Genomic DNA, 15,979 nt, shown 5'->3' on the forward strand with positions numbered 1-15,979 from the left:
GAAGTATTCGAATACTTCTTGCTGAAACAACATGTAATGAGTTAAAATGAGTAAGAAAGACTTAATCACTTAATGGAATCTGAGCTATGATTATTGATGATTAATTATGGTATGGGCAGATTGTGATTGTGCTGTTTGTGGGCCTTGAGCTTGCGTGGACTCTTGGCATTGGATAGTTAGCTTGCAAGGTAAGCTTTTGTGTCCTCGGTTTAGCCATGTTGTGGTTCCACCATGTCCCTTGGGGGTGTGGTGATATGCATGCTGTGTTACATGCTTTGAATATTTGAAATGCTGTTGAGCTTTATGTGTATTGGCTTTTAATATGCATGTGTTGTTTCATCTTGACGGTAAGCCTGAGTATGTGGCGTCATACGATATGGTGATCCGGGGTGAATGCAAGTGGCGTCTTGCACTATGTGTGGGTATTTGGCGTATATAAATCCTGCATTTCTCTGTCCAGTAGAATAGAATTGACACACATGACATGATTATCTGCTGCATTGCACTATTTTAGAACTGATGATGATAAACTGCTTTTGAACTTATATTGCCCATGTAAGTGAGCTTGGGGTGGAAGATCCTTGAGGACCCCTTGCCTTACTGAGATTTCTTGTTTAGAGATCTCACCCCCACGTTTGGGGAATGCTTATTTCAGGTTCAGGTAGTATGGAGACTGATGCCTCTGGCGGTAGGAGGCCAGAGCTTAGCTGATTATGATATTTATGCTGTATTGCTGACATGACTGGATTTGATGTTGTTTATGTTTTCCGCTATTTATGATTATGTTGTTGTTGAGACTGATGTTGGGCTTGTTGCCTTATTTGAGTTAATATGGGGATTGTCCATGACACTTTCTGTTAGTACTTTTAGATTGGAGTTGTATAACCTGCTAGTTGGTCCGGCCTACTTGTGGTAATCCCATGATTTCTAGAGACATACTTATATTATCTATGATATGAGGTACTTCAGTTAGCTGTTTTATTGCAATTACATACAGGCGATGTTTTATTAATTGATTAATAAGCAAGATGGTAATGATAATGACATCATAATTGGAAAGAAAAAGATATTCCGCATTTTTAATTAAGCGCAGCTTAATACGATAGTATGATAACATTACCGGATATATACGGGGTGTTACATTGACCAATGAGTTTAGGGGCTTTAGACAGAGCGCAAGCAAGTGGAAAACTCATATGGACACTAGGGTGACACACTTAGAGGCTGACTATAGACAAGATTCAAGTAATGTGGAGGAGCCTGCTACTGTTATTGAGTCTTCTGATGAGTAGGAAGAAGATGAGGACGAGGTGAAGACGCAGTCAGATACTAGCCATTATGGATTTTTTTTATGCATTTAACATTTTTTTTGGATGTATTCAGGGCTTTTCTGGATATATTCAGGGTTTTTTTGGATGTATTCAGGGTATTTTTTTTGGATGTTTTTAGGGTTTATTTGGAGCTTCATGTATGTAAGGCTTATTTTGTACTTAGAAGTGTATTCCTCAAGTCCTTGTTATTAATGAAATGACTATTTCATATATGTTCAGCATAGTTTAGAATGACAACTGCGTAGTTTAGAATGAGCAAACCTCATACCTAAGTTTAGGTTACTCAAGTTTAGGTTATCCGAGTATACCATCTTGGAATGCTAATCTAGCTTCTATTCCACGAATTTTTAGGTTCCGGGAGTTTGTGTACAACCATGAACTCATAGAATATGACTTAAGGAGGGGTAATTAGGTGGATAACACATATGTAGGATTATAATATGCATACCAATTTATACGAATGAATAAACAACCATGTCAACAATTTTTTGAAATACATAATAAATACAATTCACCTCCGCAATACAATACTAAATACATCATAATCCACAATATTAATACAAATACAATACAATCCACATTACAATACAAAATACACTATAATCCATAATACATAATCAAGCTTGTCTAATCCCCATCGTCTCCATAGATCATCTCCAACTCGTCATTAGGGTGCGCCCGATTAATGAATGAATAATGCTAGCTTTGATTACAAAATGGCTTTATCTCAGTCCCTACTTCTAGAGCATGATTATTTTTGTCAGAAGAAATATTAAAGAAAATATTAAATGCTCAATACGAATTGAAATTCAATAACTTACCACTACTAATTGGGTAAACATGAAGTGGTGACATGGCCGAAGAACCCAAGCTTACCGCATTCGTGTCAGTGTCAAAATTACCCTCCATGTCAGTATCTGATGAATCACCTTGTGGAATAATGCTTTTAGGTTCTCCTTCATCTTCTCTGTCCATATCCTCCTCCTCTACACCCTCATCCAATGTTATCTGACTTAACACTTGAGCAGGTGCAGATAAACCGACAACTATATCTTCTTGACCAAAACGCTGTGGAGTGCTTGTATGCGTTGGTAAAGATGAAGACTGACCATCATCAACTTCAACATATACCTCAATTAATTTTAATACTTTTCAGTCAACAAATGCATCTGTGACAAACTCCATATCTTCAGAATCATTGATAGTGCTACCAATGTAGTATATTGTATCCATATCAACTGCAGTCTCTAACCTGGCTATCATGCGATTAATGGATTGGCTGCCTTGTAGCCCCAAGTTTTTATGAATTCTCCCCTTCAGATCATTGTATATAGTGCCCACTTTGATTTTCATTATTTTTGTTTTTCCTCCAAATCGGACACCATTAGGACCTTCAAATTGCCACTCATTGTGGTAAATAACTACAAGATACGTGTTCGAATTTGAACTCGTTTTTCACATGAAATTGGGTCTAGGGTTTGAGTTTGGTTCAAATTTTTGAGAAAAGATAAGAATATGTAGGTATAATGCCAATGATTTCACAACATAAGGCCTTTTGAGATGGTGAGATGAAATACAATATTGATGACTCATAATAGAGATGAGAAAATAGAGAGATTTGAGGGTAGAAAATGGATAAATGATAAATAAGGCTGAAATCCACTTATATATTAGAGTTTCTGGTCGACTAATACTCGAATATCTGGATATGATATCCGGGTATTTAACTCAATACCCGATTATCTGGGTCACTACCCGAGTATATACTCATGGAATATATGAACACCTTCAACTCATGAAATATACTCGTGTAGCTAAGTCTTTACTCAGATATATATGTGATCAACGGTTAAACATGAACATATTGATGTTATATTTGAAAAAAAAAATCAATTTTTTTGAATAGTTTATAAATAGGAACAAGATAATAATTTTTTATTAATTAAAAGGTACCAGATAAAAAAAAACCATAAAAAAACCCCTATAACCAATTTACATTCAAAATAGTAAGCTTTTTATTGAGCATTAGTTTGGAGGTTTTACCGCTTTAATTTGTGGTATACGGTTTACAAATGCATATCGTGAATAATGAGTTTTATTAATCTCGCGTTGAAGGAGATAAGTTATCTCATGTCATAGAAATAAATGTGTAGGTTCTATCACCTAAAAAAAAAGATGACACAATTATCAAAAGATATATAAAAGAAAAATTTATCACATATGAAATAAGTCTAATTTTTCTCTTAAATAATTGATATAGTTCTGTAATTACCTTTTGTCAGTAATTGGTACACTTTAACTTTTTCTTTTTTGTATTACAATTATTTTATAGACGTACTAGTTTAATCATTTTACCATTGACTTCACAGACACCACAACAATGGTCTTCGGTTTACTGTACATTCACTTGGACTGTTCTTGACTAAGCAAAGACTTCACTAATATGAATTTGGCAATTTGTAAACAAACCAAGCACGCTGCAGAGCTAAGAGGAAACATTGAAACTTTCTGAACTTCGCTCGGTTGAGGTAATCTAATCTTATTGCTCCCTTGCTTTTTTTTTTTTTTTTTTTGGGTTACATACTTGCTTCTTTCACTCTTACTTTTTCTTCTTTCTCTTGCTCCCTTTCTTCTCTCCTTTTTATTTTACTCTACTTCTTGTTGTGAATAATCTTCTTTCACTTTGTTCTCATTAGCCTTTCATTTTTATTTTTTTTCTGTTGCAACCCATCCTGTTGTGCTGTCTTGTTGTTTTGCGGACAGTATATTATTATTATTGGTATGTGAAAGGATATTAACTATATGAGAATTGGTCATTAGTAACTGCAAAAGATTAACATTTTATGCATATCTTATATTACATGTCTTCATCACAGAGTGAGGTGACATTATCCCAGGATAGGTGAGCAAGTTTTGGGGGGACTTTTTATAATCACACGGTGTAAAGGATACAATTTCGAAATGATAAGCATTTAAGTATAAAAAAGCATTATTCAATAATATTATAGCATTTTACTCTAATTACAGAAAAAATATAATTATGTATGTTTTCTTTGCAGAGAAATGGCTACAGCAGACTCAACTATTGTCCAACAAGAGTTGCAAAGGGTTGCTTCAGCACAGTCTAGGAGGCCTCTCCTTGATCTACTGTCCACTGGTAAGCTCTCTGTCCCTTCTTAAAATCTTACCAGTTATTTTTTCTTACAAAAAATTTATTATTTTTCACTGTAGATGCATTATCTGAGATTAACAAGAAATAAAAAAAGAAAAAAGAAAAGAAGAAGAAGCAGTGATTCATTCCCCGTGTATTATTGGAATATATATTCAAGTGAGATGTTGGTAATGGTCTAAATGAAGACCATATAAGTGGTAGGATCCAACATTTTATGATTTTGAATTAAGATATGTAATTGGTGGGACCCAACATTTTATGATTTTGGATTAAGATATGATATTAGACTCACTTGCCACATTTGATGTAGTTTATCCCTTTGGTGGTGGTCCCATGAGCTTCCGCTAACCTGTGTGACATATATATGGATGCATCAATCGCATTATTAACTCCAAAAATCATATGTAGGAATAGCATTCCATAAAAGGTTTAGACCCTAAAATGATTTTCCTCAATTAACTTGTTGCAGAAGAAAGACAAAGATTCCTCACGGAATGTGTTCCCCTTCACAAAGCAGCATTAAAAGGTGATTGGAAAGAAGCTAGCAAGATAATAGAAAAAGATCGAACGCTGCTGAAAAGTGCCATAACAAAGGGGTGGGGAACAATACTCCATGTTGCAGTGGGAGCAAGTCATGTTCACTTTGTGGAGGAGCTGGTAAAACTAATGCATCCTGATGATTTGGAATTGCAAGATGAAAAGGAGAACACTGCCTTCTGTTTTGCTGCAGCAGTTGGGAATGTGCACATTGCTGAGATAATGCGAAGAGAGAATCAATTGTTGCCAACAATAAGGGGTCGATCCGGTGTAAGTCCTCTTCACTTGGCTGTTTTACAAAGAAGAAGTGATATGGCATCGTATCTATTCCCTTTATCTAGAGAAGTACTCGAAGAAGTGGACTGGGATACACTCTTCCTCACTTGTATAAACTCTGGACTCTTTGGTAAGTATCTTGCATAGATAAACTCTTAAGCAATATTTGTTATGGAAAAATCAATTCATTTCTACTCTCATGTTAGTGAGGAGAGGTAAAAGAGGATACTTGTTCCAAATTTGAATTTGGATTTAAACATGGAAACAATGGGTGGATGATGAAAATCCAAATAATTTATTGTTTCATTAATGACTTTTAAAGACTTTTTTTTTCCCTTAAACACAATCCTTCCCTTTATGTGGGAGCCTCGGAGCAACCATGGGAGCCTCGGAGCAACCATAAAATTATTCTTTGTGACTGAAAGATGAAGGGTTCGAATATAGAAACAGTCCTATTTTGCAAAAATATAAGGATAAAGTTTCATACAATTAGGGGTATAAATGGGCTAGGCCGGCCTACAGGGGCTTACGACTTAGCCTATATTAGGTCAGGTTTGACCTATTGCAAATAGTAAAATAGAATAGGCCTAGACTTTTAAAAAAAACCTATTTAGAAAATAGGCCATAGGCTTTTTTGTACATGTCGAGCCTATAAGCCTATAGGCCGGCCTATATCATATTATTTATATAAAATAAATAAATAAAATTATTATTTTAATAATTTTGAATAATAAAGTATTATTATTTTAGTTATTCTTTTAATTGTTGAATGTTTAATAGGCTTAAACAGACTAACAGACCTAGACAAATGCTTTTTTTTTTTAAATATAGGTCAAACCAGACTTGTAATGTAAGGCCTATACAGGCTAACAGGTCAGGCCAGACCAAATGATTTTTATGCAGGCCAAGGCTATTTAAGCTAAAGCCTAGCCTAGCCCAGTTCATTTACACCCCTACGTGCAATGGACCCTTGATTTTTGCAAGTCAAATAGTTTTGTCCATCGAAATTTGCCCTATTACAATCCTTGTATCATTATGAACCACCAATATATATCACTAAGTACACTTAAATACACTGAGCAGTGATAGCAAGTTTAATCCGGGTAAAAACAAACATAAATAAACACCCACATTATTCATGATGTCATCAGAATTATTAATCCGCACATAATTTGGATTATCTTGCAGATTTAGCACTAGAAATGCTAAATGAGAAGGAAAGGCTAGCTTTTGCTCGGACTGAAAACAGTGAGACAGGTTTGCATGTCTTGGCTCGAAAGCCTTCAATTTGTAGTTGCCATAGTGTACCGTACCGAGAATACCACCTCCATTTCTGTAAGTGCCTCTAATCACTTCTATTAGCAAAATCATGACTTTGAAGTGTAATTTCAATTGCATGTTCTATTATCAACTGACATGCTTTTCTCAAGTTGTTATATTATTTATTGTTTTACATTAATTGAACCTAATGTTGGGTTGTGTTCCTCTATTTAATGCTTGGTGGTTAAACATGCACCATATTTATGAGTGCATGACTCAATGTCCGAACAATCATCTCAATAAATGTTATCCACCTTATTATGATGAAGATTCTAGAAGGAGGTGAAGGGTTTCACCTCTCTTACATAAAGAAATGAAAAACACTATTGAATGGTTATCTAAGCTAAGTAAGAATAGTGAGAAACCTTTGAACAGAAATTTGAGGGTGAGACATCTTTAGAGAAGAACCTTGTAATTATCATTGTTGGTGAAGTTTGAGTATACCTCTAGTGTAACTAGAGAAGTTTGAATCTTTGTCATAGTTCCGATCTCGTGATTTTTATTCCTCTGCATTGGAGGAGGTTTTTCACGTTAAGATTTGTTGTGTCTTTCTCTTCATCTCTCCATTTTTGTAATTTTTGTTTCTACGATCGATTTGGCTTACCCGTTGACTTCAGGCCGATCTCCAAGTGACAAGCTTTGAGCTCTATTTGATGACTTGAGAACCGCTTCCGCACTGATTGAGGGACCCCGTTCCAACAACTGATACAATTCAAAGCATGATTGTCAAACTCTCCGGTTAACTTTTACAAGTTTATAATCTCAGGACACATAAATGAGTTAACTCGTGCAGTTTTATTTTGGTCAAATTTGCACAAGTAAACTTCGATAAAATTAGTAGATTCTCGATTGTGTTTGTCAGCCTAGAACCTGAGTTTACACATGATTTTACCCTAAACGCACAATTTTAGTTGATTCTGCTAAGTACTCTAGTTACTTCAAGCAATACGTACGTATTAGGTTTATGAAGCTATTTTTGTTATTATTTTTTCATATTACAAAATAATAAGTATGAAACTGAGTATAGTATATCAGTCGAGTCATGTTTGTACTTTATTTCTTTCATCTGCTTTATTATAAAGTTTGAATGTTCAATATTAATTAATTACGAATATGTTATTTATTTAAAGGAGGGTGGGCCTTAGTACCGGAATTAAAAATTGCTCATTTGTAATTGAAAGGTCATGAATTCAAGTATAGAAAATAACATTTTTGTAAAGATAGTAGCATAAACCCTTGTCCTCACTTGAGAGAGTCTTTTGAATTTGTTCTTTTTATACTAACTATTTATTTATATATGTTTGATTACTAAGAAGGTATATTTTTTAAATAATTTCTTTAAAGCTATAAAATACATGATAATTCAAAACATTCTTAGTGACAAGATAACTCAGTTTTGTTTTGTTTGGAGTAATAAATTATTTTAAAGTGAATTTGTTTTTAAAGTTAGCAAGTAAAGGAATACTCGTTTCTAATTTAATTTAAAGTATATTATGATTTTAAATTTAAAAGTGAATACAAATTTTACTAATTCCCTTTAAAAATAAATTTATTCAAAAAAATTTCTTAATTAAAATATCAAACCAAACCAAACTAATTGTAATAGATTCAGTTTGGGGTGGTCCAATTTGTATAACGCCATGTACTTTTTTTTGTTGTTGAAATCCATATACTAGCTTTACTTATTTTTTTTACTTTCCATGATCCAATCAATCACAAATTTGATTCCTTGTAGAAATTTTGTGAAAATAGATATCAGCAACAAACTTATATAAAAGTTTTATATTGTAATGTAATTATCTACAAGTATATAAATTGTATAATATATACTCAATAAGTGGATTTAACACCATATCTCAACCCAAAATTTTAAAGTATTAGATTTATTGATTCTTCCGTTTTTATGGTTCTTACTTAGTCTAGTTCTAATCAATATAGAACACTACTTATACTTGGATACCAACAAAATCCAAAATCTTAACTGAACCAATAGACTTATATAAAAAGAGAACCAAACAAAATTAAATTAATACATTTTGTTCCGATTTTGATATTTCCAAAAAGAAATGAAAGTATTCGGTCAAGATCGGTTTGGTTTGTGATAACACAGGATAATTTTATCTTTCAAGATTGCATAAACATTAAACCCATCATATATATATTATTATTTGTTTTTCCACATGAATTTGGCAACTGTTATTTTTCCATTAGATGACTGTGTGTGTATCAGGTACGAAGGACGCTTCTATACTCGAACTTATAAAACGCATGTGGGGTATATTTCTTTTATTGGATGACTCAGAGATGATGCAAAACACAAGAGAGCCTTCTCAAGTAACATTTATTGCCGCAGAGGTTGGAAATTTTGAGTTTCTATCTGTGGTTATGAGCACTTACCCAGATTTGATATGGGAACAGAATACCATGGATCAAAGTATAATTCACATTGCTGCTTTGCACCGTCATGCTAGTATCTTCAATTTGATACATGAAATTGGCGCAACAAGAGATTTCATATTAACTTTCACGGATGAAAAAGAAAACAATTTATTGCATTGTGTCGCGAAATTAGCACCGCCAGATCGACTCAACATAGTTTCTGGAGCAGCTCTTCAAATGATGCTCGAGTTACATTGGTTTGAGGTATACAGTCTTAGATTTTTTTATTTTTTTTTTCTATCACAAATTGTTAATTTTGTTTTATAAAAAATAGGTTGATAAATTTTGTTAAATTAATTATTTGAGAGTCGCACATCAATTGTTTTAGTTCGTAATCTTAAATTGGGTGTGTGTGCTGTTGAGTTACGCCAACCCAAATGAATGCAGTTGCTAATGTTTTATATTAAAAATAATATTGAATTAAATTTTATATTATGTATAAGCTTACCTTAAGAATATTTTTAAAGGAAACTTGCACAGTTCCATCTCTTGATTGTGCTTAAGTGATAGTCTGTTTTGAATTAAAATATTTGCTCTGTTATTGTTTAGAACTGATATTTTAAATTTACAATATTGATAAAATATAATTTGTATAATTATTTAAAGGGGATATAGTTTTTTTATGTTGCATGAGATGTGTAATTGTCTCATGTAATGCACAAAAAAATGGATGAGATCTATCAATAAAAAGAAAGAGAAAGAAAATAAGTGAATCTCACCTACTTTTACGTGTGTTGCATAAGAAACAGATTTTCCTTAATTAAAATATTATAACTGTTATTTTAAATCTGCAATATTGTTATGATGTTTGGCTCTCTTTTGTAAATCTATAGTTTTGGCATTAGCGTTCTTTCCAAGACAAAAAAATATGAGATAACTTCATCAAGCAAATCTATAGCTTTGGACTTTGGTACGGATGAAACTGGGCCGGACCGGCCTACAAGGGCCTACGGCTCGGCCTACGTCAGGTCAGATTTGACTTAGTGTATTTCATAAAATAGGCCGGGCTTGAGCCTTGAAAAAGTTTGTTTAATAAAAAGGCCGTAGGTCCACTTTCACAAGGACTGACCTATAAACCTACGGGCCGGCCTATATTGTACTATTTATTTCAAATAAAATAAAATAAATTAAGTATGCTTTCAAGAAAAAACAAAAGATATAAATTTAATCAATTGAAATTATTTATAACTCAATTATATTTGATTATATTTTAATAAAATTCTGACTTTATTTCTTATGTAGGAGGAACCAACATCTCAGCATGTTAGATTGTGTATATGAATATATTAAAAGATTTTTGGGAGAGGTTATACTTACTACAAGCATCATGATGTGTTTGTTGGATTCATGTAGTTATTTTAGTTTACATAGTATGTATTTGTTTGTTGGATCTAATGAAATATACGTTATTTAGTTTGAGCATTTTATTTTTTTTTGAAAATGACTTAAATGCAGATTGTATGAGTTTTGTTTTGATTCATGATTCTGTTTGGACGTTGAATTATGATTTTTGGTTTAACAGCAGAATTTGAGTATTTTGTAAAGTTAATTCATGATTATGCTTGCAAGTTAAAAATCAATTGGCTAATGGGCTAGGCCAGGCCATTTGTTTTTTTTATAAACTGGCTAAGTCAGGCTAACAGTTAGACTCGTACTAGGCTTGGGCCAGGCCAGGCCAAATTGAAATTTTTTGGCGTAGGCTTGGGCTTTTCGGGGCAAAGCTTGGCCCAGCCCAGCCCACTTTTTAGTAAGAAGAGTAAAATAGATATATTGATTAAGTTTGTTGAGATGAGATAATATTTGTTGAGCCGTATAATTGTTGGAATTTTTATTATTGATTATCCAGTTACATAATCATAAGAGATTTGTATTAAATAGATTAATTTCCTTAGCAGCAATCGATTGACATAATAACCATAGGAGATTTGTATTAAATAGAAATAGTAACATGTTATTTAATTTCCTTATATGTAGCTGATTGACTGCTAATTTGTAATGGACCTAGAGTTCTCATTTATGTATATAATTATCCCTGAAGAGAAGAATAAACATGCAGAAATGTTAATGAGATGTCACCATTGTTTTGACAAAGTTGCTTGATGGGTTTGTATTTTGGATAGAAAAAAACTAGAGGGATAAATGATAAAAGAAAAAAACAACAACATGGAGGTAAGTGAATTCAAAGGTAAACTACATTATAAGTTTTTAATTTTTTCCTAATAAATAAAAGGGTTTTATAAGAGTTATGTTGTAGGAAAAGTGATAGTGTAATGTTATAGAGATTCGTTTTGCGTGCTAGAGTTTTTTTTTTAAAACATGCGGGCCCCACAAAATATTGTGTGTGTAGAAAAAATTTTGTGGTCATGTTAAATGAGAGAACGGAAACCCTAAATAAAAATAATGAAACGATTGTTATTCTAGTGATTACTTTTGCTGCTAGGTATGATGCCAGTATCTCAATATATATGATAGGAATCCCCCCTCCTATGTTGATTTTTCTTCTTTTTCATATGTCAACTGCGTTACGATTGATCTATATACATGGTGATGGGTTATGATCCTTTTCTATTCATCCATTTATGCATAAGTGGCATTACATATCCTTGATGTGGCAGGAGGTGAAAAAGATAATGCTACCATCGTACATAGAGATGAAAAATTCCGAAGGCTTTACTCCTCGCCAACTTTTCACAAAGGAGCATGAAGATTTGCTCAAAAAAGGAGAGTCTTGGATGAAGCAAACAGCAAACTCTTGTATGGTTGTTTCAACTCTCATAGCTACTGGAGTGTTTTCTGCTGCCTTCAGTGTACCAGGTGGTAGCAATGACAATACCGGATCTCCCAATTATTTGGACAAACCATCATTCTTGATATTTGCATTATCAGATTCCATGGCACTGATCTCATCTTCAACCTCAATCCTGATATTCTTGTCGATTCTCATATCACGATATGCAGAGGAAGACTTTTTCAGGTCACTGCCCTTGAAGTTGATGGCTGGACTAATGGCACTGTTTATCTCAATAATCAGCATGATGGTAGCGTTTAGCAGTGCTTTCTTCATAACATATTACCATGGTTTAAAGTGGGTTCCTAACTTCATTTCTGCACTTGCATTTTTACCAATACCCTTATTTATATTTCTGCAGTTTCCTCTCTGGTCTGATATAGTGTATTCTGCTTATATTTGTAGTTCTCTATTTAGACCAAGTAAACGTATGATTCATTAAGCCATTAGGATTTGTATAGTGGTGAGAGATTTTGATAGTTTGCATGAGGTCATGGATTCAAATCTCAGTGCCACTATTGTATTAAAAAACATATGATTCACTAGAAATATCGAATTACTTGTGCTAAATAGTGAACAGAGGAATGTACTCTGTGACTTTAACTATATTATTATTGGAGGTTTCCATCCTTATGTTTACTTTTAATTTCTATATGTTAGCTTATGTTATAAATGAAAGATTTATGATTCCTAGATTAAGTATATGATTATAAGATACCTAAATAAAATGAAATCAAATTAGGAATTGTGTACCTTATTGGATCATCACAAAACTGGAGAAAAGAAGGGACTACATGTCCAGAATTTTCTTCTCTATGACCTATTCCGAAAATTGGCAGCCTTCAGCGACGAGAGTATGATGACTCACGGAGCTTAACTCCAATATAAATAGGCTAGAAAGGGGAATTAGTCAAAAACCTAGAAAAGAGTCTGTGTCCACTGGGTTTATCAATAATGAAAAACCAGGGTCATACTAAAGCCTACACTACTGTCCAATAACAACAGATGCCAGAAGTCCAATTCAATGTGATTACAATGGGCTAGTTACAATAATAATATTGGAATATCTATTAACTCGATTAATTTTAAAATACAAAACTATTTAATTAATAGTCCACATATAAATAAAATTTCTAACATTCTCTAACATGGGCTATATTAATTAATTTAATATTATTTTGAAAATCATTTTATTTCGAAAATGACTCTATCGGTTTAATAACTAAAAAATAATTTTACGTGGCCATGATTTCGAAAAACAATATTCTAATTCCAGCATCTCAAAATGATTCAATTTAACATAACCCCATCATAGGAACGTGACGATCAATATACCGAAATTATCATAGCATATGACCTTCCACACTCACATACAATGAGTATTACATCTTCATGAATCATGAGCCTAGTAGTGTAGTAAGAACTAGTGCCAAAATGTTATCAACAATGTGACACTCTAATTCTTATCGGTCCTTAATGTAATTTCTCAACAACATGAAATCACATTAGTGCAATTTTCAAGCAACATGAAATTACACTACTTGATACAATTTCTCAACAATATGAAATCGCATCACCGCAATTTCTAAACAACATGTAATTGCTTTGCTTAAATAAGTCAGTATGTCACAGTACAACATGAAATCTCAACAGTGACAATTATATATCTTTAAACTTTACAACATGTTTAAAGAAAATTATACTTCTCAGTTGACAAGAGAATAATAACATAATAACGATGATCATAAAAAATAAAACATCAACAGTTCTTAAAAATAGCAGTCTGCATGCAAAATAATTGAAAGCAAAATAAATAAATAAACATGACTCCCACTAATCAAGGGAAAGAAAAGAATCAAAGATACTCAAAAGAAAACTTTGAGTATGACTCCCACTAATAAAGTGAATCATAAGAATTTAAAGTACTCATATATACAAAGGAGGCTACTTTAAGGTATTTCCTATACAAGTTTTTCAGATAAAAAACCTTATTTCATTCAGTAAATCATCATCTTACTGAAAAATAAAATGTCATTTACATAAAGTACTAAGAATATACATATACTCCCACTTACTTTCATGTAGATTCACTTGACAAATACATTTAAATTAATTCAAAGGAATTAACAAAAATTCACTTTTAAGGCAAAATGAATGCATCCAAATAAACTATAGGGAAAAATACAACTTTAATTAAGGAAAGTTATTACAATGAGGCTAACCAAATAATACATTCCCTTTTTGGCAAAAAGCACATACCAAAGTTTAAACCAAGGTTAAAGCCTCAGATGAATCAATTAATGAGCATACACTAGTTTCAGAAATCTGTCCCCTTTTGGGCAGACAAATCATCTAGACCAATGCACCCCTAATAACTTTATTACAGACAAGCTTTTAATTAGTGCCAGACGAAAATACCTGAAAGAAGTGCTTTCGATCAGATATCGTCCTAAATTCAAAGAGGATCCCAGTAAACCGGCCTTTACTTTACTTCACGAAGGAAGATATGCAAGGTATTTTGCCGGGGCACGTTGACGGGCTGGTCATCACTGGAACCCTGGTAAATTGCTGGGTTAAAAAGATCTTCATAGATGCGGGAAGCAGTGCCGACATTATATTATGGGGTGCCTTCAAAAAAATGAACCTGGATGAAGAAGACCTCAAACCCTGCAAGACAACCTTGATATCCTTTAATGGAAAAAACACACCTCCTAAAGGCTATATAGATCTCAGGTTAACCCTGGGAACCAAAGAAACGTTCAAATCAGAACGAGTGAGATTCATAGTGGCTGATTTCCCATCTGAGTACAATATCATCCTGGGGAGACCAACCCTGCATAAATGAGACATGCTAGTCTCCACAAAGCATCAAAAGATCAAGATGGTAAGCAACAAGAATGAAATCATTACCATCCATGGAGAACAAAACGAATCCAGAGAATGCTACTTTGAAACAGTAAAAGGAAATGAAGGCGGAAACTTAAGTCCATCCTGGATTAGTCAGGGAGACGAAGCCAGCAAAAAGGCAACCCCTCATTATTCCAGTAAACCAATAAATATGGTTGAATTGGACATGAGAGAAGAATTTATTCCCAGGCCAGAACCAGATGGGGAGTTAGAAGAACTTGCATTGGGGAAAAAACCCGGTCAATTTACCCGAATTGGTAAGACCATAGATCCCCGTATCAAGGAGGAACTAACTCAATTTCTCAAGAGCAACACAGATGTCTTCGTATGGAAGTCATCTGAGATACCAGGCATTGATCCAACATTTTGCTGCCATAAGTTGGCAATTTATCCTGGATCAGCGCCAGTAGCACAGAAGAAAAGAAAATTGGGACCAGAAAGAAAATAGTTCTTGGAAGAGCATGTGAAGGAGTTACTGGATGCCGGGTTCATTCGTGAAATTCAGTATAGAACCTCATTTGCTAATGTCGTTATGGCGAAAAAAACCTAACGAAAAATGGAGGGTCTGCACGGACTACACGGATTTGAATAAAGTATGCCCAAAAGATTCTTACTCTATTCCCAACATACACCAGCTAGTGGACAACTCGGCTGGATTTCAGTTGCTATCCTTCATGGACGCTTATTCTGGTTACAACCAGATCCCAATGTATCCTGTTGGATGGTTTGCTGATGGTGGAAAAATATATATTCTGTTGGGGGACGTTCCTCTGTTCTAAATTAGCAACAAAAACCAGAGTTGTTCCCTTACTTCCAACCCAAGTGCGCAAGTGCACGCATTAAGTAATAATGGGTGTATTAATGCCCAGATTATCGTTCCCACGAGGATAGAACTTTAAATATTGTCTTAAACTATTTTATAAAGAATGGAAATGAAAAGAAAAGTTAGTGATTGAACTGTCTGGTCAAACGTTCCCTACTGTCTTGACAACGTTCCTCAGGAACAATAAGTTCAGTCTGATGGCAAACAATTGCTCGCTGTGTTATTTATGTGATCCTTCCTGTTTAAAAGAAGGTGTGATAATAATCATTTGAGTTTAATAGATACAAGATTAAACAAAGTAAAAATAAAACAGTAATAACAATAATCAACAGACAACAAGGTGGATGGTTTTAAAAACAGTTTAACAGAAAGAACGGATTCACTGC

General features: G+C 33.6%; 1 protein-coding gene across 1 annotated transcript; it reads left to right on the plus strand.

The window, feature by feature from the left end:
• The first annotated feature begins 3,792 nt into the window (after positions 1-3,792).
• Positions 3,793-12,486, plus strand: LOC133316753 (ankyrin repeat-containing protein ITN1-like). The gene is made up of 6 exons (XM_061518529.1): positions 3,793-3,859; positions 4,391-4,488; positions 4,973-5,446; positions 6,505-6,651; positions 8,867-9,279; positions 11,691-12,486. Exons 2-6 carry the CDS (start codon positions 4,395-4,397, stop codon positions 12,303-12,305), a joined length of 1,743 nt encoding a protein of 580 aa, XP_061374513.1. The 5' UTR covers positions 3,793-3,859; positions 4,391-4,394; the 3' UTR covers positions 12,306-12,486.
• Positions 12,487-15,979: the final 3,493 nt, after the last annotated feature.

Source organism: Gastrolobium bilobum, unplaced genomic scaffold (assembly GCF_033153095.1).
Source record: "Gastrolobium bilobum isolate Gb01-03AN ecotype WA unplaced genomic scaffold, APGP_CSIRO_Gbil_v1 utg170282, whole genome shotgun sequence".
NCBI lineage: Eukaryota > Viridiplantae > Streptophyta > Magnoliopsida > Fabales > Fabaceae > Gastrolobium > Gastrolobium bilobum.

Excerpts from the sequence above, each read along its gene's own strand:
- LOC133316753 (XM_061518529.1), top strand. The coding sequence starts at position 4,395 with ATGGCTACAGCAGACTCAACTATTGTCCAACAAGAGTTGCAAAGGGTT. Across the intron at positions 4,489-4,972 it reads CCTTGATCTACTGTCCACTG|AAGAAAGACAAAGATTCCTC; the intron begins GTAAGCTCTCTG and ends AACTTGTTGCAG. Across the intron at positions 6,652-8,866 it reads AGAATACCACCTCCATTTCT|GTACGAAGGACGCTTCTATA; the intron begins GTAAGTGCCTCT and ends TGTGTGTATCAG.